At 44.7% G+C, this 20,486-nt stretch overlaps 1 protein-coding gene across 1 annotated transcript; it reads left to right on the forward strand.

Annotated features, from left to right (window-relative positions):
* Window positions 1–8,807: 8,807 nt before the first annotated feature.
* LOC136653539 (vomeronasal type-2 receptor 26-like) lies at window positions 8,808–14,597 on the forward strand. Its single transcript, XM_066630431.1, has 3 exons — window positions 8,808–8,969; window positions 12,606–12,732; window positions 13,696–14,597. The coding sequence occupies exons 1-3, from the start codon at window positions 8,808–8,810 to the stop codon at window positions 14,595–14,597; spliced, it is 1,191 nt and encodes a 396-aa protein (XP_066486528.1).
* The last annotated feature ends 5,889 nt before the right edge of the window (window positions 14,598–20,486 follow it).

Consider the following 20,486-nt stretch of genomic DNA (forward strand, 5'->3'; position numbering starts at 1 on the left):
CCAACTATTCAGGAAATGATTAACCTCATGACAGAAACCACAGAACAGCCTTTCGGTTTCTCCAAAGCTTTCTTGACACGGCCAACAGTATTTTGCATTTTTTTTTAGGCCACTGCTGCCCTCTTGTGAACATAGCGTGAGTTTTGAGATCTTGTTTCATGAAATAGTGCTTCTTTCTTACGTGTGATATGAGGTTTGGGAGAGACCTATCCGACAGTCCCACTTGAAACATATGAACAGTATGGTAAGAAAATGTAGCTGGTCCCTTTATTGGGAAGAAGGACAACATAGCCAAAGATTTCTAAAAACAGAGTGAATGGAAATCAAAATATTTTCCCCGCTGTTGCTTTGAAAAGGATTGTGTGGAAAGAGATCACAGAAGGACAGGAGTTGAGGAAGAGAGACGCAGGACTGATGGGCAGCCCAATCCTGAGCTGCCTGGCCCCCAGGGCTGCAGCAGTGCCAAAAAGGCTGCTGTGGCATCCTGAAAGTGCTGGAGAGCCACTGACAACTCTTTGAGGTTCCTCAGGGGAGGGGGACACACTACTTGACTCTGCATTGGGTATTTATCCATAAGAACCTAAGAACAGCCCCACTGGATCAGGCCACAGGCCCATCTAGTCCAGCTTCCTATATCTCACAGCGACCCACCAAATGCCCAGGGAACACACCAGATAACAAGACCTGCAAGGCCTCCTGGGAATTGTAGTTTAAGAACCTAAGAACAGCCCCACTGGATCAGGCCACAGGCCCATCTAGTCCAGCTTCCTGTATCACACAGCGACCCACCAAATGCCCCAGGGAGCACACTAGATAACAAGACCTGCAAGGCCTCCTGGGAATTGTAGTTTAAGAACAGCCCCACTGGATCAGGCCATAGGCCCATCTAGTCCAGCTTCCTGTATCACACAGCGACCCACCAAATGCCCCAGGGAGCACACTAGCTAACAAGACCTGCAAGGCCTCCTGGGAATTGTAGTTTAAGAACCTAAGAACAGCCCCACTGGATCAGGCCACAGGCCCATCTAGTCCAGCTTCCTGTATCTCACAGCGGCCCACCAAATGCCCCAGGGAGCACACCAGAGAACAAGAGACCTGCATCCCGGTGCCCTCCCTTGCATTGGCATTCTGACATAGCCCATTTCTAAAATCAGGAGGCTGTACATGAGTAAAGCAGCCCTGTGTCCAGCTGGGAGGCCCAACGCGGGGCTATGGATCTGGCAGAGCAGAGCTCTGCGGTCCCACCCCTCCCCCTCCCTCACCTCCCCGTCCTCTCCCCACCATCAAACACCCCCCCATGCCCCCACTCTCCATTCTGCTGCCCAGCACTTGCCTGAAGCCCCGGTTGCAGTCACCCAGGCAGGAGTCCTGCTGAGCCAGTGCCCAGCAGTAAATGTTGCATGTGTGCCTCATGGTGTGTTTGCAGAGCTGGTGCAAACTGATCTGGATCAGGCCCGTAGGCTACAATCCTAAACTTAGTATTGGGGACTTAGCACGTATGTGGTTTCTTAAGAGAGTATTGTGATGCCTGCAAATCAGTCTCCAACCCCCCCTCTCTTTCCAAAGGAAAAACTTGTGGCAGCCGTCAACACAGAGCAACACAGAGAGGGAGAGGGAGCAGCTAACAGACACAGGAAAAGGCATGATTTAGAGGAAGTTAGAACTTACAGCTGGCTAAATCTTATCACTAACAGACCTTTTTCGCTGACAAGCTAATAAAGTGCCTAACCTAACCGCAGACATATCATCAGACACTAGATGGATATAGAACAGCAAGCATCGTGAAACGGTCACAAACAAGACTTCCCTTTGAGAAGGCAAGTGCAAGAAAGAGTGAAGAGGGTGGGTGCATGAAGAAGGACAGTTAGGAAAGTTACCAAAGGGAACTTTCCCTTTTTAGGATGTTTTGTTTGAATGACAACTGAAATGTACAAAAGGATGTCACACCCCACTGGACCTGGGCCTTCTGAATTTGAGCGAGCAGAGCTCTCAGGGGTCCCAGGCATGCCTTGCTAACCAATAAAAAACCTTCCTAGCCTTCCACCTTCTAGTGTCTTGCTTATTTGTTCTCAGCAGCACTGGGCAGAATCCACCCGTCGGACCAACTGGCTCTGCCCTTCCGGGCAGGGGTACAACAATTGTTTTATGTAAAGGGCAGGAGGTCTGGTCTAGAGGGTAGAGCCTCCATTTGCCTGAAGATAATATCCACAAGGTCGCCAGTTCAAGGCCACCGGCACTGCGCGACCTTGAAGCAGCTGACAAGCTGAGCCGAGTTATTCCATCTGCTCTGAGCATGGGAGGATGGAGGCCAGAACGTGAAACCAGATCAAGAAAGAAACATCTTGAATGTTGTGGTTCTTGAAAGATAGAACCTTCTTTCAATTGTAAAAATCCCTATGGGGATTTAAATCGCCTGCCTATGTAAACCACCTTGAATAAAGTCTGGAACAAAGACCAAGAAAGGCGGTATATAAATCCTGTTGTTGTTGTTGTTGTTGTTGTTGTTGTTGTTGTTGTTGTTGTTGTTGTTGTTGTTAATAATAATAATAATAATAATAATAATAACAATAATAATAATAATAATAATAATGCCAATTAACATTCTTGAATCTGAAATCTACAATCCTATATACATGCTTTCCTGGATGTAAGCCCCACTGGACACAACGGGACTTACTTCTGAGTTGACTTGCAAAGGATTATGCTCTCAAACAGGAAATTGCCCCTGCATTTACATACATATTGGAATGAAAGAGCAGCAAAGCCATACACAGCCATACACAGTAAACAAGATTTAGGGGACTGGCTTATGAAAAGAAACGGACTCAGAGGCATGGGTTCAAAGTATATGACAGGCAGGCAGACTTAAGTTACATTTAAGTGATAATAAAATGCAATATCTCATCCATAGAAGAAGCATTTCACGGAATTTTAGACATCTTCAGCCAAAGGAAGAAGGCCAGTGGAGGAAGAAGGGCAGACAATTCATCACTATAGACAGTCGGCCTAGAACCAGAGCTGAGAACCTGGAAAAGTTTTTCAGTGATTCTCAAAGCTGTGCAACAAACTCTCACGGTACAACAGCAGACCTTTGGCAAGCACACCAGTTGAAAACCACTGCATTAGCTGCAGTACTCAAGCTTAACCTTAATGTGATGCTTATAACTCAAGCTTAATATGATGTTGTTGGATTCAAGTCCTTATGTTAACATCAACTTAAATGGGAAGTCTCCATTTTATGACTTTACAGGAGTGTGGGATGGGGCTACTGGCCTTTTTTGCACTTAACATATTTCATCATTCATTTGCTCTGTTGCGTTCAAACCAACTTGGAAAGGAGAGTTTTTGCCAGGTTTCAGATTCACTTCCTCTCACAGTGAGTCTCTCGCACAGTAATACACGGCAGTGTCTTCGGGTTTCAGACTGTTCATTTGCAAATACAGTAGGCTACTGGGATCATCCCTGGAGATGGTGAAACGGCCCTTCACTGCATTTGAGTAGTAAGCGTATATTGAGGGTGAACCTATGTAAGCAACCCATTCCAGTCCCTTCCAGGGAGCCTGTCGCACCCAGTGCATCCTGTAACTGCTGAAGGTGAACCCAGAGGCTCCGCAGGAGAGGCGGAGAGAGTCTCCAGGTCTTTTAATGCCCCCTCCAGACTCCTCCAGCTGGACTTCTGATTGGACACCTGGAAAGAAAAAGATTTTGGAAACGCTTGATATATGTAAGCAACAAAAAGAAACCGGCCTCTTTATCTGAAGGAAGAAAAATAACCTCTGAAGACGGCTAAAATGGGAAAAATACGAAACCACAATATCATTTTTTCTTTGGGTGTGAGGGGTCGAGTAGAAAGCAGTAGCAGAAAGACAAGGGTTGTGTCTCCGAGTGCAACTGGGGTAGGGAAAGAATAGAAGCATGGAGCTGCCCCTGTATTTACATATCCATCAGAATAAATCATTTATTGCAAGATTGCAAGATTCTGTGCAATCTTGTGCAAACACAAGATGAGACAAGATTCTGGGGATTGGTTTAACACAGTGTTTCCCAAACTTCTACAAACAGGAAGTGGCTTTAAATCAAGTGTGTGTGTGTGTGTGTGTGTGTGTGTGTGTGTGTGTGTGTGTGTGTTTAACTATTACAGAGGCTTGGGGAGCCCTGCAGAGGCATCTGTAGGCTGGAACCCCCTTAAGTAAGTGGGAAAAATGCCTCCCACCAGCTACAGCGCGATTCTGGGGCTTGTGTTGCTGCCTTCCCCCCTCCCCTCCCCTCCCCTTAAGGGGCCGGAGCTAAGTGCTTCCCAGGCTGGTGGGACACAACTCACCAGTTTGGAAACCTCTAGTTTAATGTCTATAGAAGGAAGAGTATCAGACTGTTGGGTTCAAAATATGGGACAGGTAGCAGACTTACATTAAGATAAAAATTCAGATGAAGAAGAAGGTTAAAATTCAGATTAAGATGCAAATTCTTGACAATGTTCAGTAACTCAGCAAGGGAAGAACCTGTTGAGGTAATGTGCAGTTTTCAAGGTATTTAACTCAAGAAAGATGCCCACTGAGAATAATTTATCTTTCAATATCCTGCCTTGGAGTAGGCTGTTGACATGGAGCTAGATGACACTGCGCTCCATCTCTTCCTGGTTTTCAAACTCCTTGGAAATGAAAGGATGGACTGTGATTGCACTCTGCACATGTTCAGAGGCACACTCATTTTTCTGATAATGACATGCATTCTATGTGTGGATTCTGAAATTAGTCACAGCCCCCTAATACACTTGTTCTGTCTCTGAGCCATATCTCCTGCAGAGTCTTGTGAAGAGTTTGCTTGCCTCATCAGGTGGTCTCAGGTGAGCTACTACCTTCCTCCTCAATCCTCCCTCCTCTTCTCCAACACGGGGATAGATGCCGAGATAACGCATGTGAAGGGCTTCCAGTGCTTGAAGTGTGCTATGGAGATGCTACATATCCATGTGAGGCTCACATGAGCATTGAACAGGCTCAGAAGAATTTATCCCCATTTGCTGCTTTCTCTCCTTTGCCCACACTCTTAACCTCCTGATACTTTCTGCATTGGTCTGAATCATTGTGTGTCTCTTGTACAGTAATAAATGGCAGAGTCTTCAGCTGTCAGGGCACTCAGCTGGAGATAGACCTCGTTCTTGGCTGTGTCCGCTGAGAGCCTGATTCGCCCTTGGAGAGATGTGTCACTGTACTGGTTTCCACTGAATGGATAGATCCATCCCATCCACAGCAATCCTTTGCCGACTGGCTGCCGCACCCATTGCCAGAACACGTTTTGTGTAGCAATTGGAAGCCCTGAGATAGTGCAGGTGAGACTCAACGATCCCTCCAGTTTCAGATCCTGGACACCGGATTGTACCAGCTGAATTTCTGCAAGGATAGCTTCATGCAAGACAGACAAACCAAGGAAGTTGTTAAACCCTGCCCTTGTTTATTTCTTTGCATTTAATTCTTTCCCCAACTCCCTCCCAAATATAAACTCACTTGAGGGAACAACCAATAGCATAAAGAACAGCAATGAACTCATTTTTTTTTTTTTAAATGGAAGCTATGATTGCTTCAGGAAACCCTCAATGAAGAAGGCGGAAGTGGGCAGCCTAATATCCTGCAGTCGAATTTAAACTGGAAACAGTCACATCCCCATTTGCATAAAGTTTGCTTTTTTGATATAATAGGCAGGAATGAGACATCCTTTGATACACATTGCTTTGCTTGGATCATTTGAAGCTCAAGCGTATGCATCTCTACTCAGAAGCAAGTGCCACTGAGTTCAATGGGACTGGCACCAAAAAGCCTAGGATCTTAGGCTTGCAGTGATAGTCGCTCCATTGAAAAAATTTCTTTGTCCACTCTTTGCTTATGACCCAATGTGGTCTGATCTGTCAGGAGCTGGTGGGTTGGCAGGTGGGCTGGCAGCCTTGCCCTTTGGATAAGGGACCCAGCTGCACATATCCATTTCAACTCTATATTTCTTTTTTTTTTTTTTATACATTCTCTGCAAAGTGAATGACCTCAGTAGTCATCAATGGGCTACCTCCATCAGTAGTCCCATCAGTAGTTCCATCAATGGGCTACCTCCAAGGCCTCTCTGACCTTTGAATTGACTGCATTTATTTATTTATTTATTTATTTATTTATTTATTTATTTATTTATTTATTTATATACTGCCTTTCTCATCCTCAGAATATCTTCAGATATTACTCAAGGCAGTTTACACAGGCAACAAGCAGAACATCCAATCGCAATAAAGAGAAATCTTAGCATCACGATGACTTTGTGAATTAACTCTGGATTGGTTCTTTGCTTCTGCCCTTCTCGAAGCAGAGGGATGGTTATCTCATGCAATATGTGAAGCAGCAAGCAAGAAATCACGCTTAGTTATGTGAGCAATGGAACAAGAAGAAATCTACAGGCCTGATTCTTAAATCTCCAGTGACCAAACTAGGAATAAGTTGCGGGGTGCATAGAAATACCTGATCTTCTCTTTAGATTATATATAAAGTGACCTCTATAGTATCCAGGTCCAAATTTCATTTTCTTGACAATCAGTTGGGCGAGTTAGGACAGACAAAAGAAATTATTATTTTTTTAACCAGGCTGTGGAAGTCTGGATAGCATGTTGCAAGTCATGTCTAGCCCTAAACCAATGAGGGCTCAGTTGATTACCAGTTCACTGACAGTCCAAACAGAAGTAATGTAATTTTCTCCCCTTGTAATTATCCAGATCCCTGTCATTGTCTTTCCTTACCAATGTTCCAAAGGCTGTTTTTAGAAAAACAATCAATACACATGTTTGACACAGTTTATAAATCCCTTTACCTGGGATTGGAGAGACACAAAATGCTAATATGTGTCAGTTTCCCTTTTGGTTTTATACATCAGAGTTGAAATTCAAGTCCTGGCAGTCTTGGCTGAACTTCAAGGCAGGAATTTGTACTCCTGTTGGTGCAGAAAGTAGGGGTGGTTCATTTATAGCGACAGGTCCTAGCAGATCCTAGTGCAGCCTGTTTAAGTCAGGCTGTTGCCAAAAACAGGAGAATCTGCACCTATGGAGAACTTTTGCTGCCAGAATGTTGGGGCTGGTGAAGTTGCTGCTTCTGTTGCCTTGCTGGGCGTGCAAAGCAGGTGTGGCCAAGTGCCCCCTGAGCGATCCTCTCCCCGTCCCACATGAGTGGTACCAATCAGGGGACGTTCTCCTTGGAGGGATTGCTACTCAGATCCTTTACCATTTTTATGACTTCTCCTTCAGAGGATGTCCTTCTCAGGAGTTGTTTGAGGTTCCAATGTAAGGAATTGTGGTTTTTATTTTAATTTTTAAAGTGTACCATTTTTGCAGCACAACACCCATGATGCCGAGGGATAACTGCAAGAAAAGACTCTTCCACAGTAATCTTGTGCATGTCTGCTGAGGGGTAAGCCCTGGGCTTACTCCCAGGGAAGTACAGGATCACAGCCTTTGTTGCAGAGCATGCAAGCTGATTGTAAGGTACTGTTAGGAAAAAAAAAAATGTCAGTGTCTTACTTTTATGGATTCAAAATGGGGCTCCCCTAAGGTTACATAACATTGGACTTGCTGTTCCCTTTCTAGAAAATGCTTATTTATTTCCAGAGTTATCCTTTTTTCAGTCTGACTTCCAAAGTTGTATCATCCGATTGTGAATGGTCAAGAAGTTTAATTACAAGAATGTGCGGTCTGTGATGACAAGGTGGAACTCTTGCACTAGACCATTTTTAAATGATGTCCCACTTCTGCATGGATGTGAAACCATGGGTACCCAACGCATCTCAAAGAGATGCAGAAGCTGTAAGAAGCAAATGGTCTTTTACAAATAGCAGAAAAGAATCCTGATGCCATAGACTTCAGCATAGCAGAAGGTCACAGGGTCTTGGGTTTGGCTTATAAAGTTCACCACGTTCAGAGGTGACATTCCAGAGAAGGAGTACAGGAAAGAGACAGTCAGACAAAACACCTCTCTTCCGTCCAGCGTGTACCTGTTTTCTCAGTGGCATAGCCAGAGGGGGTGCAAAGCTCTAGATTTTGTAGGGAGCCTTGCTGCAGAGTGAAAGCAGCCCCCCCCCCTTCGGAGTCAGGTGTTTGCCTCTGTTTTGCTCCCAACACCCAGAATGGCTCCAAAGGGGAGGGAGAAGGCCCGCATGCTGCAGAGAGACTCGCTGAAAAAGTGCTTTTCACTTCCTCTAGCTATGCCACTGTGTCTTCCCAATGGAGAAAAACAGACGACAACAGCTATAGCACCTTAATCATGAAGAATTTTATTTTGCACGAGTATCCTTGGGCCAGAACCAACTTCAGATGCATCACATCACTACCAAATGATGTGTGTGTGTGTGTGTGTGTGTGTGTGTGTGTGTGTGTGTATCTCAAGCACAAAGAGGGGCCAATATTGGGTTTTATGTTTACAGTGTGATGCCAAAAGGTCCAACAACCACAGAGAGAGCAAAAGGTGTGCTCAAATAGTATCCAGTTTTATGCATCCCAGATATTACCAGAGATGTCTATTAGCTTAGAAACACCAGTAACAAATATAAGGCACGTAAATGGCCAGAATGGGGCAATATTGTGGTAAAATGTGTATATGTGTACTTTGAAGAATGTTGCATAATGAAGAATTTTCCTGTAAAAAAGAAATGTATTTTGCAGTGTGATAACAAAGCTGCATCAGCATGTCCTTGCTTTGGTCTTTGCTGTACATGAGATCAACCAGAATCCTCAACTCTTGCCCAACATTACTCTTGGATTCCACATCTGTGACAGCTACTACAATGAGGGGATGACCTATCGGACCACTCTGGACTTGCTCTTCAAGTTTCATCGATTTGTCCCCAACTATGAATGTCACACCAAGAAAAATCTCAAAGCTGTCATTGGGGCACTAAGCTCGGATATCTCCTTCCGCATGGCAAACATCTTGAGTCTCTACAAGATCCCACAGGTAGGACACAATTAATGATATAGGGCACAATGCTAAACAGGTCTACTCAGAAGTAAGTCCTATTTTGTTCAATGGAGTTTACTTTCAGGAAAGTGTGGTTAGGATTGCAGCCATAGTCTCCCATATTTATCCCCATATTTGGGGAGGGCACCAGGATGAGGTCTTTTGTTATCTGGTGTGCTCCCTGGGGCATTTGGTGGGCCGCTGTGAGATACAGGAAGCTGGACTAGATGGGCCTATGGCCTGCTCCAGTGGGGCTGTTCTTATGTTCTTAACTACAATTCCCAGGAAGCCTTGCAGGTATCTTGTTATCTGGTGTGCTCCCTGGGGCGTTTGGTGGGCCGCTGTGAGATACAGGAAGCTGGACTAGATGGGCCTATGGCCTGATCCAGTGGGGCTGTTCTTATCTCTGTTTTCTCCTATTATTGATGGAATAATTTCAAGGTTCAGGAGGGGTAGGTGGGAAGAACTACTTCTTTGTTGAAAAGGGGTATATAAGTATTTTTAATAAAAATAGAGAAGGAACAAAAACACATTCGAAGCATTGCATTGTAAGCCTTCATCTTGAGAAAACTTAAAAAAAAAAAAAGATTAGTTGGTTTTAACAAAAATGTTTGATTCAACAAAGCTACAAAATCTTTTAGCAAATGTCTGCAGCATCATTTAAATTGCATCATGCACATTTTATGAAAAAGTAGTACATACACATTTTAATTGATAAATATAATTATTTTTAAATAAAAAGCATGCATGAATCAGCAACCATCTTCCTTTCTCGTCTCTAAATTTTCTGTACATTTTCTTTTAGCTCAGATATGGCTCATTTGCTCCTGAAGAGAGAGACACAAGCTCTATCCCCTCTTTGTATCGTATGGCCCCAAATGAAGCACCGCAAGCCTTTGGAATTATCCGGCTCCTTCTACATTTTGGCTGGACGTGGGTTGGGCTCTTTGATGTGGATGATGACAGCGGACAATGTTTCTTGCGGGTCCTTGAGCCGTTGCTTTCCCAGCATGGGATCTGCTTAGCCTTCACAGACAGAATGCAAATACAAGTCCTGGTGCATGCAGTGAACACAATTAATGACATAGTCTCCCATATTTATCACGCTCTCCAAGATAGCAAGGCAAGCACACTTATCATCTATGGAGAATCTATGGCTGTAATTTGGCTGATGAATTTTCTGCTACTAATGGATCCTGAATCTAAGAAGAGCACGTCTTTCAGGAAAGTATGGATCATGACAGCCCAAATTGATCTCTTAGTAACAAGCTTTCAAAAGAACTTTGATTTTCAGACGTTCCAAGGTGCCATTTCCTTCTCCGTTCATGCAAGTGAGCCTCCAGGTTTCCAGAAATTTATCCAGATCTTGAAACCTTTTTGGAGACCAGAAAATGGTTTTGCTAAAGATTTTTGGGAGCAAGCCTTTGACTGTTCATTTCCAAATCCTGGGGTACCAGATGAGATTGATCAAACATGTACTGGGAAGGAGAAGTTGGAGACCCTTCCTGGGTCTATTTTTGAAATGCACATGTCTGGCCACAGCTACAGTGTTTTTAATGCTGTCTATGCTGTGGCACATGCTTTACATGCCATGCACACATCTAGATCCAATCACAGACCAATGTTGAAGGATGAAAGAATTGAACGTCATGATCTCCAGCCTTGGAAGGTAATATCTCACAAAGAAATTATTTTATTTGCCTCTATGTGGAGCTTCCTGCCATTAGAAATCTAGTTGGTGCCTTCTCTGCCTGTTAAATATCTTTCACTTTGCCATGAACAGGTTGGCAGAGAAGTGATTCACATTCCAGGTACAACTTCATGGATAACAGTTGAAGTAATCACATAACGTAGTAAACAGTATTCATTAACAAAATGTGAGGGTCTACGTTTCTTCCTATACATGGATCCTGAAAAAAAGATAACCTGAACTTGTTTATTCTTCTGTCACTGCCATTTGACCAGCATTTTCAGTGAATCTTTGTTAGGTGGAACTCCTTAAAACCTACCACGAGGGAAAAAAGTTCATAAATCTCTGCACAAAGATTCCATTATGTCGCTATCCCTTTCTTTTTCTTTTATCTCTCCAAACTAGCTCCATTCATTTCTTCAAGGTATTTCATTTAACAACTCTGCTGGACAAAGAGTCTTTCTTGATGAAAAGAGGGAAGCAGGAGGTGGATTGGACATAATGAATTTAGTCACATTTCAAAACAAGTCATTCCACAAAGTGAAAGTTGGAGGAGTATATCCAAAGGCTCTTGGAGGTCAAGAATTCATCATTAATGAGGATCTGATTTTGTGGAATACAGGTTTTAACCAGGTAGGGGTTCTGGGGTATTCATGGATTCCAACATTCTCTGGAGAGGGGAATTGTTTTGCCAGATTCCAAGGCCAAGCTCTGCCTGGAGAATTATGCCCACTTTAACCTTCTTTCCCCCAACAAATGACCCTGGTTCTACCATGCAGTCCTGCTCGACCCCACCTCCAGGGTAGCTCACCTGTTCAACCTGCAGAGGTCCTCTCTCCTGCCAGCAGCCTCCCACCACTACAGCAGCCCCTCGGTCCTCAGCAGGTCTTGGGTACAGCAGCCACACACCAAACTCCAGTATCTCCAGCAGTCTGTTCCAGCAGTCCCTTAGTCAGAGTATCCAGGGCAAAGTCCAAAGTCAATAAGCCAAATCACAGTCCAAAGTCAGATTCCAAAGTCAATAAGCCAAGTCAGTCAGTCAGTCTCCTCTCCAACCTACACTCCTTCTGCAACCCACAAACCCTCCCTGCCTCAGGTGCTCCTTATATCCCTGAGGGCCCTATTGCCTTCAAGTGGCTGCAACTGTGCAGCACACTCTGCTGGATGCCAAGGCCTTACCCTTAAAGAGGCCACTGCTGACACCACATCACACCACTGGCCTCTTCGCTAGATCTTCCGAGATTCCAATACAGGAATTCATGGGCTAGAAATTTCCTTTACTGCAGAACCTTATCATCGTTGATGAGGTTTGACCAGAAAGTGATCAGGCTTGATCATGATGGGCAGCCCAATTCTACTAAGTTCCCCTGCACTGAAGCAGTGATGCAGTCATGACTTTACTGCATCCCTTGGGGGAATTTAGAGGCAGAAAGTCTCCTCAGGGTAAGGGGGACATATCTTATTTTTTCAGACCAGCATCACTACTTGAGACTCTCAGCACTAGGCTGAGTAGTTCATTTATTTGCTTCAGCCAAAAAATCAGACTGCAAAATGTGTATTCAAAGTGCTCAGAAGATGATAAACTTTTTTTTTTTTGCTTGTACGATATTTCATACTTTATACAAAGTATGAAAGTATACATACTTTCATACGTACTTTTCATACATACATACTTTCATACTTTTCATACAAAGATTTTCATACTTTCTCTGATATTTCATATGATATTTCAGAGATTCCATGTCTATGGCTGCAATCCTAACCACACTTTCCTGAGAGTAAGCCCCATTGAACAAAATAGGACTTACTTTTGAGTAGACCTGATTAGGAATGTGTCCTATGGCTCACTTCTTTCTTTTTAGATCAGCTGAAATGACCATTAAAAAAAAAAAAAAAAAGATCTAACTTTATCCCATTCTAAATTAATTTCATTTTGTTGATAGGTACTCCCCATTTCTGTATGCAGTGAGTCCTGCCATGTTGGTTTTCAGAAGAGAAAAAAAGAAGGGGAAAAATTTTGCTGCTATGACTGTGCTCTGTGCCCAGATGGGAAGATGTCAAACCAGAAAGGCAAGAGATATAATACACTATGATGAGATATAATACACTATATATATACAAGAGGTATAATGCACTATGATGATGATGATGATGATGATGATGATGATGATGATGATGATGATGATGATGATAGTGTTTTTACTGCATGTTCCAGTAAGATACTCTCAGAAGGGGTAACAGTGTCATTCCAGTACCCCCAGCCCAAGCTGAAAAAAAGATAACGTCATTCAGGTGATAATTTATCAAATAATTAACTTAGGGCACAATTCTAACCAACTTTCCAGCACTGACCTAGCTGCAATTCAACCCCAAGGTAAAGTAACAAACATGTCCATATCTTGAGGAGGCCCCCTTGACTTCCTTCTCACTGCAGGATGCTGTACACACTACATTGACTCAGCTAGGTCAGTGCTGGAAAGTTGGTTAGGATCGTGCACTTACAATGGTATACATGTAACAGAAAAGAGTCTATCATCCACCTCGTACACGAGAACAATTTCTGGTCTGAAACAGGTGATCTCAAAGACAGTGCTTCCAAAGGCACTCGGTTCACTCATAAGAACAGCCCCACTGGATCAGGCCATAGGCCCATCTAGTCCAGCTTCCTGTATCTCACAGCGGCCCACCAAATGCCCCAGGGAGCACACCAGATAACAAGAGACCTGCAAGGCTTCCTGGGAATTGTAGTTTAAGAACATAAGAACAGCCCCACTGCATCAGGGCATAGGCCCATCTAGTCCAGCTTCCTGTATCTCTCAGCGGCCCACCAAATGCCCCAGGACCATCATTCGGAACATAATTCCATCCTTAAGTGTCTGCGGAAATGGGAGTTGCTATGTAGATTGCACCGACTTCTGTCTTCCTGTACCATGTGCAGAGGAAGTTGTGCAGAGTTTGTTTCTGTTGACCTGTCCCATGTTGCTGAAGGTCCCTGAATGGCTTACAAAAATCTATTTCTTTCTTGTTTTGCAGACGCTGCTGACTGTTTCACATGCCCAGAAGATCAGTATCCAAGCAAGGACAGAGATAGATGCATTCCCAAAGTTATAAGCTTTCTGAAGTATGAAGAACCTTTAGGGATCAGTTCAACTTCGCTGGCCTTTTCTTTTTCCTTGATCACAATGCTGACCCTTGGAATTTTTATGAAGCACAAAGACACTCCCATTGTCAAAGCGAACAACCAGGACATCACCTACACCCTCCTCATCTCCCTCCTGCTCTGCTTCCTCTGCTCTTTGCTCTTTCTTGGACAACCTACAAAAGTGACCTGCCTTCTCCGGCAGTCTTCTTTTGGCATCATCTTCTCAGTGGCCGTTTCTTGTGTGTTGGCCAAAACCATCACTGTGGTTGTAGCTTTCATGGCCACCAAACCAGGGTCCAGCATGAGGAAGTGGGTGGGGAAAAGACTGGCCAACTCCATTGTCCTTTCCTGCTCCCTGATCCAAGCAGGAATTTGTGGGGTGTGGCTGGCAACCTCTCCCCCATTCCCAGACTTGGACATGCAGTCACTGACCAAAGAGATCATTGCAGAATGCAATGAAGGGTCTGTCACCATGTTTTATCTGGTCCTGGGCTACCTGGGACTTCTCTCCATCATCAGCTTCATGGTGGCTTTCCTGGCCAGGAAGTTGCCGGATTCCTTTAACGAAGCCAAGTTCATCACCTTCAGCATGCTGGTCTTTTGCAGTGTTTGGTTGACTTTTGTCCCCACCTACCTGAGCACCAAGGGGAAATACATGGTGGCTGTGGAGATCTTCTCCATCTTAGCCTCCAGTGCTGGCTTATTGGGTTGTATCTTTTTCCCCAAATGCTACATTATTTTGCTGAGGCCTGAGCTGAACAACAAAGAGCAGCTAATTAGGAGAAAGAATTAAAGCATTTAATGTCCTTTATCTAGTGGTGGATATGGCATGGAGATAGTGGGCCTACTCTGAAGAGTCAGCTGCATACTTATCTAAGCCTTGGTACTCACATTTATGCATTTAAGTAATTCATTAACTTCCAGCTTTAAAATTAAAATCAAAAATTGGTTACATTGCTTTCTAAAAAATCAAAATGGTTTCAACAGATATACAATCAACAAATGTGTGACAATTATATATGAAAAATAGAGAATAAAACCTGTGATTGTTTGATAACTGATATAATTTCTAGTTCTCTTCTACAGTTCTTCTGTTCTACTGTACTCTGTCCTTACAGCCCAATCCTGTGTAACTCCCCGCATGGTGTTACAGCAGCATCAACACAGTGTCCACAGTATCCCATGGGGGAGTTTCAACCTTCTCAAGGTTAGGGAGCATTAGTTCCTTTGCCCTAGGATAAGCCCCAATAATATTTTGGTGCCAGCTTTATAGCCGGCACAAGTCTGAGTTGAGCTATGAAGGCAGATCAGGCCAAAGAATGGGGTTAGGATTAGGTAGGTGCCGCAGCTGCCCAACCTGCCCTCTTCCTGGGCATGATTTACCTTCCTCTCTGCCCCCATTGCCTCCAAGTTCTGCCTCCCCCATCCTGCTCTTTGGATCTGTTCTCCTATGACAAGAACAGTCCCCCCCCCCCACTAAATTTGCATGTGTCAGAAATGCTGCTATTAAAGGCAGAGGAGTAGGGCCAGTTGACAAGTTGGCATACCTGATTAAAGTGACTATCTTGCCCTCTTCTTTCATTGTGAATACAGGATGCAACTCACAGGGCAGATTTCTTATGAGCATAAGCCTGGGGGTGGGTGGGAGAGGAATGAAGGGATGGAAAGCTGATCGCTCTTATCCTGTACACCTTTGTGGTGTGCTAGGCCCTCAGTTTGGCTGTACTTGTCGTAAGAGGCGACTAAACAGCCACCGGGTAGATGGGACTCGTCAGCCTGGGAAGGCAGCTCATCTGAGAGAAGGAAAACTCTGATCCCAAACCTCCACTGCCTTGCGGCTACATCCAGTTATGGAAAAGGCTTCAGGAGTCAACCTCGAGGCAAAATCCGGAGCCGGAGTCCCTGAGGCAGTTCACGGCTGAACACAGTCACGTTCTGGCAACTCCTGCGATGTCGCGGGAACCAACTGTATTGGCTTCTGCCTTTCCATTGGACCATTTCAGCAATGTGGAGAGGGGGGATTTGCTGCATGGGTAACAGCCTATCCTCTATACCTACTTTACCCAGGCTTCACGCACTGGAGAGGACACTCTGTTCCAGAACCACCATTCAGAGCGTGACACCATAGTCTTCCGAGACTGAAGGATGCCAACAACAACAAAAAATAATGGCCAAGGGAGATAATGGCATGATGATGATGATGATGATGATGATGATGATGATGATGATGGCAAAGGAAGTGACCAAGAAACATAAAGAAGACACACATACAAGTCTTTGTGTGGGAGGGGCAAGGGCAGAGATCCCCCGGGTTGTGTCGCTAAGGGGAGCGAGGGGGGTGCTTTTATTCACAGACGGCCAGCGTGAGGTTCAGGAGGTGCGGGATCATGACCCACCAGCTTGTGTCAAGCTTTCCTCATCCCTTTAAGGACCGGGTGAAAGGGGGAGGTAGTTTTCAGGAGGTGCTTTTTGATTGCTCAGTTTGAACGCTCTAAGCAGCCCTCTGCAGGGCTCCCTAATGCTAAGAGTGTTCAAACTGAGCCAGCGAAAAGCACCGCCTGCAAACTACCTCCCCCTTTCACCTGCTCCTTAAAGGGATGAGAGACGCTTTACACAAACTGGTGGGTCATGGCCCACCAGTTTGAGAACCACTGCTTTAGGGGAAAATCAAGACATTAGTGGTTCCATTTCAGGAAAAGCACATTTTTGTTCCGCCCCGAAAACAATTTTAGAAGAGAAAACTGTCATTACACTCTGATGGAGCACCCAATTGACTTACAACTTTCAACACCAACCAACACCAGCCTGTTGTATTCAAAGTACTTCCCCTTTTTGTCTTGCTCTGTGTCACTGTGTTCCCTGCTACAGTAGTAAGTGGCAGTGTCAGAATCTGTCAGGGAGTTTAACTGGAGGTAATACTCGTTCTTGGAAGTACTAGCAGAGATGGAGGCCCAGCTGCTGAAGGCGGAGGCAAACTCCATTTTCCAGGTGGAACCTTTTTGGTAGTATCCCCTCCCAATCCATTTCAGCCCTTTGTTGTGAGGCTGGCGGATCCAGTGCCAGTAAGAGTTCTGCGAATTGATGGCAACACCTGTCACTTTACAGACCAGGTGGAGGTTTTCTCCGGGTCTCATAACTCCTGTTCCGGATGATTCGAGCTGAACATCAGAGGAGGCCCCTTGGAAAGAGAGAGGACATGGCAATCAAAGCAAAAACCACTTCATCGGTCTATGAACTGCAACAATATCATGAACTATCTGCCCAGTGAATCCTTACATCTTGGAGCAGCCATCAAGCAACACCAGAAGAACAGCAATGACACCATCACACTACTGAAGAGATGCCCTAGTCCGGCAGGAAGGGTGAAGTTTTGGACTGAGGACACCCTGGTTTAGGGTCTCTCCTTTTGAAGAGGGAGTCAGTCCATCTCAGCAGCCACCTGGAGGGATTTGCATGACTCCCTCCTTCATTGAGACATAAACTATAATGGTGTAGCTGATATATGATTGATTTCAAGGTTTACTCCTTGTCTGTGCCTGTCACATGTAAATAAGGGTGTGTGGGTGGAAGAAGAGAGGAAAAAGCTTTATAACCAGCTCTGTAATAAACCAGAGTGCTACACTACTGTGTGTCTCCCTTGAGCTAGAACGGTATCATTTGGGTCTTCCTAAGTCAGAGGGAGGCTTTAACAACCCAGGATTGAAAGATTTGAGTTTAGCCCCAGCTACAAATACACTTAGAAGTTATAATCACATATGGGATATTCAAAATGGATTTGAAAATCTCTCATACTAGAGGTCAGGAGACAGCAGGACAAAGGAGAAAACGATGGTTGGATATGGATGGATCCATTTTAAAATGGATTTGAAAATCTCTCATAGCAGGACAGGTCAGGTCAGGTCAGGACAGGACAGGTCAGGAGATAGCAGGGGAGAGAGAGAGAGAGAGAGAGAGAGAGAGAGAGAGAGAGAGAGAGAGAGAGAGAGAGAGAGAGAGAGATTTCTACACCCTACACCAGAAAGGAAATAATACCTTTATACCTTGAGACTTTTCGGCGAGGCCTGAAGACCTTGCTGTTTAAACAAGCCTTCTGACTTCATGGCCTTTTAAACATCTTTTATACATCTTTTAGTTGCTTTTTTACAGGCCTGATTCCTCTAAGAACTGCTGTTTTATGCTCTTTTTTATTCTGACTTTTATCTGACTACTGTTTTTATGGTTTCCGTTAATGTGTTTTTAATATGTTTTTATCTGTTTGTGAAATTATGTTTTAATCTGTAATCTGTTTTTATATGTTGTAAGCCGCCCTGGGTCCCTTTGGGGAGAAGGGCGGGATAGAAATAAAGTTTATTATTATTATTATTATTATTATTATTATTATTATTATTATTATTATTATTATTATTATTATACCTTTATGTTTCCAACTTTTGTTTCATGAAATCATTTCTCTTCTTCCATTGCTCCCTTAAAAGTTGCTGAACCCAGAGGTAGCTCACAGCTATCAAGACTAGTAGATCTGTCCTCCATAAATTCAAAACTCACCTAGCTGTACTGAAAGTAGTGTGATGCAGGGAACAGGAATGTGTATGTGGTGCTGGAAGTCAACTTTTGGCTTTTCCGAGAAAGGGGTCTGATGCATATATCTAAAGTGAGTAGGGACTCCTTGATGGAAAATGACAAATGGAGACTCATCTCCTGCTAGGGTTACTGGACCTTATAATAAGCTCCAAGGACTCAAATGATCAAGAGATGCACTCAGAAACTCCATTGTTGACAGTTATTCCCACCCCATTTGACAGGGCAAGTTTTCTGCTATGGGGGAGGGGGTTGAGTCGTGGTGAAGGGGTTTGGGGGCAGCTTATGGGACTTTCTGAACATATTAACTGAAAGCTTGTAATGTCACTGTAGGATGTGAATGTGGATGTTTGAGATTGGAGAGTCTAAGGCTGTCTGCTACTCCAACCTCCTTTCTCAAGGCAGAAAAGGGGGAGAGAAAGAGTAGCAGTGGTGGTGGGGATAGGGGCAGCTTGTGGGGTTTTTGAATATTCTGTTGTAACATCTAATGAGGTTGTGGATGTTTGAGACTGGAGAGCTGTCAAGATCAACAGCAAGTTTTTGCCAGGCTGGAGATTCACTTCCCCTCACTGTGTCTCTCGCACAGTAATACATGGCGGTGTCTTCGGGCTTCAGATTGTTCATTTGCAAATGCAGCAGGCTGTTGGAGTCATCCCTGGAGATGGTGAAGCGCCCCTTCACGGCGTCCGAGTAGTAAATGGGAGTTGAAGCTGTACTGATGTAGGCCACCCATTCCAGTCCCTTCCCAGGTGCCTGTCGCACCCAGCTCATGCCATAGCTGCTGAAGGTGAACCCGGAGCCTCGACAAGAGAGACGGAGGGACCCCCCCAGGGCTTTTAATGCCCCCTCCAGACTCCACTAGCTGGACTTGCGACTGGACACCTGGAAGGAGAGAGATTGTAAAAGGACCTGTGACACACTGACCCCAGAATTCAACACTCTCCCTTATTTGAGAAAGGAAAAGATACCTCTGAGTGCTGCTGAAAGGAAAAGAAGCGGAAGCCAAAAGATCATTCTGCCACCTATTGCCTTGTGAGGGATTGCCTGGCAAGTGGGTCACGGCACACTGGGTGATGCTACTGGGTGCAGTTGGGAAGGGGAAGCCCCATTTAAAGAGGAAGCGTCCTTTGCATTTGCATTTACCCTCTGCATAAAAGTGCCTCCTGGGCCTTGGTCTATCTCCATCCCTCCCCACATTCGCAGCACACGTGGCTTGGGAATGGGTAATGCTCACTGTATGCATGTGGATGAATAGGTCAAGAATTAAGAAGTGTGGGAAAAGAAAGTGGATATAGGCTAAATAATAAGAAAGATACAACCATTGAGGGACGGAGGTAACTGCTTCTTTCCTGCAGTTTCCTTGGCAATGATTGATGGTTCTGGATCCCTCCAGGGACTGTTTTTATGTACAACTGGGAATGTACTCCTGCAAAAGAACTCAAGGACCCAGTGCCATTTCTGTTCCTTGTTTCTTCCCTTCTCAAAGCAGAGGAAAGCTGTTATTTGAGAAACAGCATGTAATTCCAGCCATGTTTGTATACATGATCTTACAAGAAGGTCTGTAGAAGTCCTTGCCACAGGATGTGATGATGGCATCGGGCCTAGAAGCCCTTAAAAGGGGATTGGACAAGTTTCTGGAGGAAAAATCCATTACGGGGTACAAGCCATGATGTGTATGCGCAACCTCCTGATTTTAGAAATGGGTTATGTCAGAATGCCAGATGTAGGGGAGGGCACCAGGATGAGGTCTCTTGTTGTCTGGTGTGCTCCCTGGGGCATTTGGTGGGCCGCTGTGAGATACAGGAAGCTGGACTAGATGGGCTTGTGGCCTGATCCAGCGGGGCTGTTCTTATGTTCTTAAGAACTGGCATCTGGCCTGACTCTGGTTACTGGGAAACAATGCCACCTGATGACTCTGGAGGGCAGTATACTGGCCAGTCACCCGAGACCATCTACCTGCCCTTCTATTGTCCCTGTGGGAGATGTGGTCCTTAACAGTATTTTCTTCCTGCCCCGTCTCCACACAGTCTCTTTTCCTTGCAGACCATCACAGGAGAAGGAGATGTGTGGGCTATGTGCTCAGTCTCCACAATGGCGGACCACA

This window comes from Tiliqua scincoides, chromosome 5 (assembly GCF_035046505.1).
Source record: "Tiliqua scincoides isolate rTilSci1 chromosome 5, rTilSci1.hap2, whole genome shotgun sequence".
NCBI classification, from domain to species: Eukaryota; Metazoa; Chordata; class Lepidosauria; order Squamata; family Scincidae; genus Tiliqua; species Tiliqua scincoides.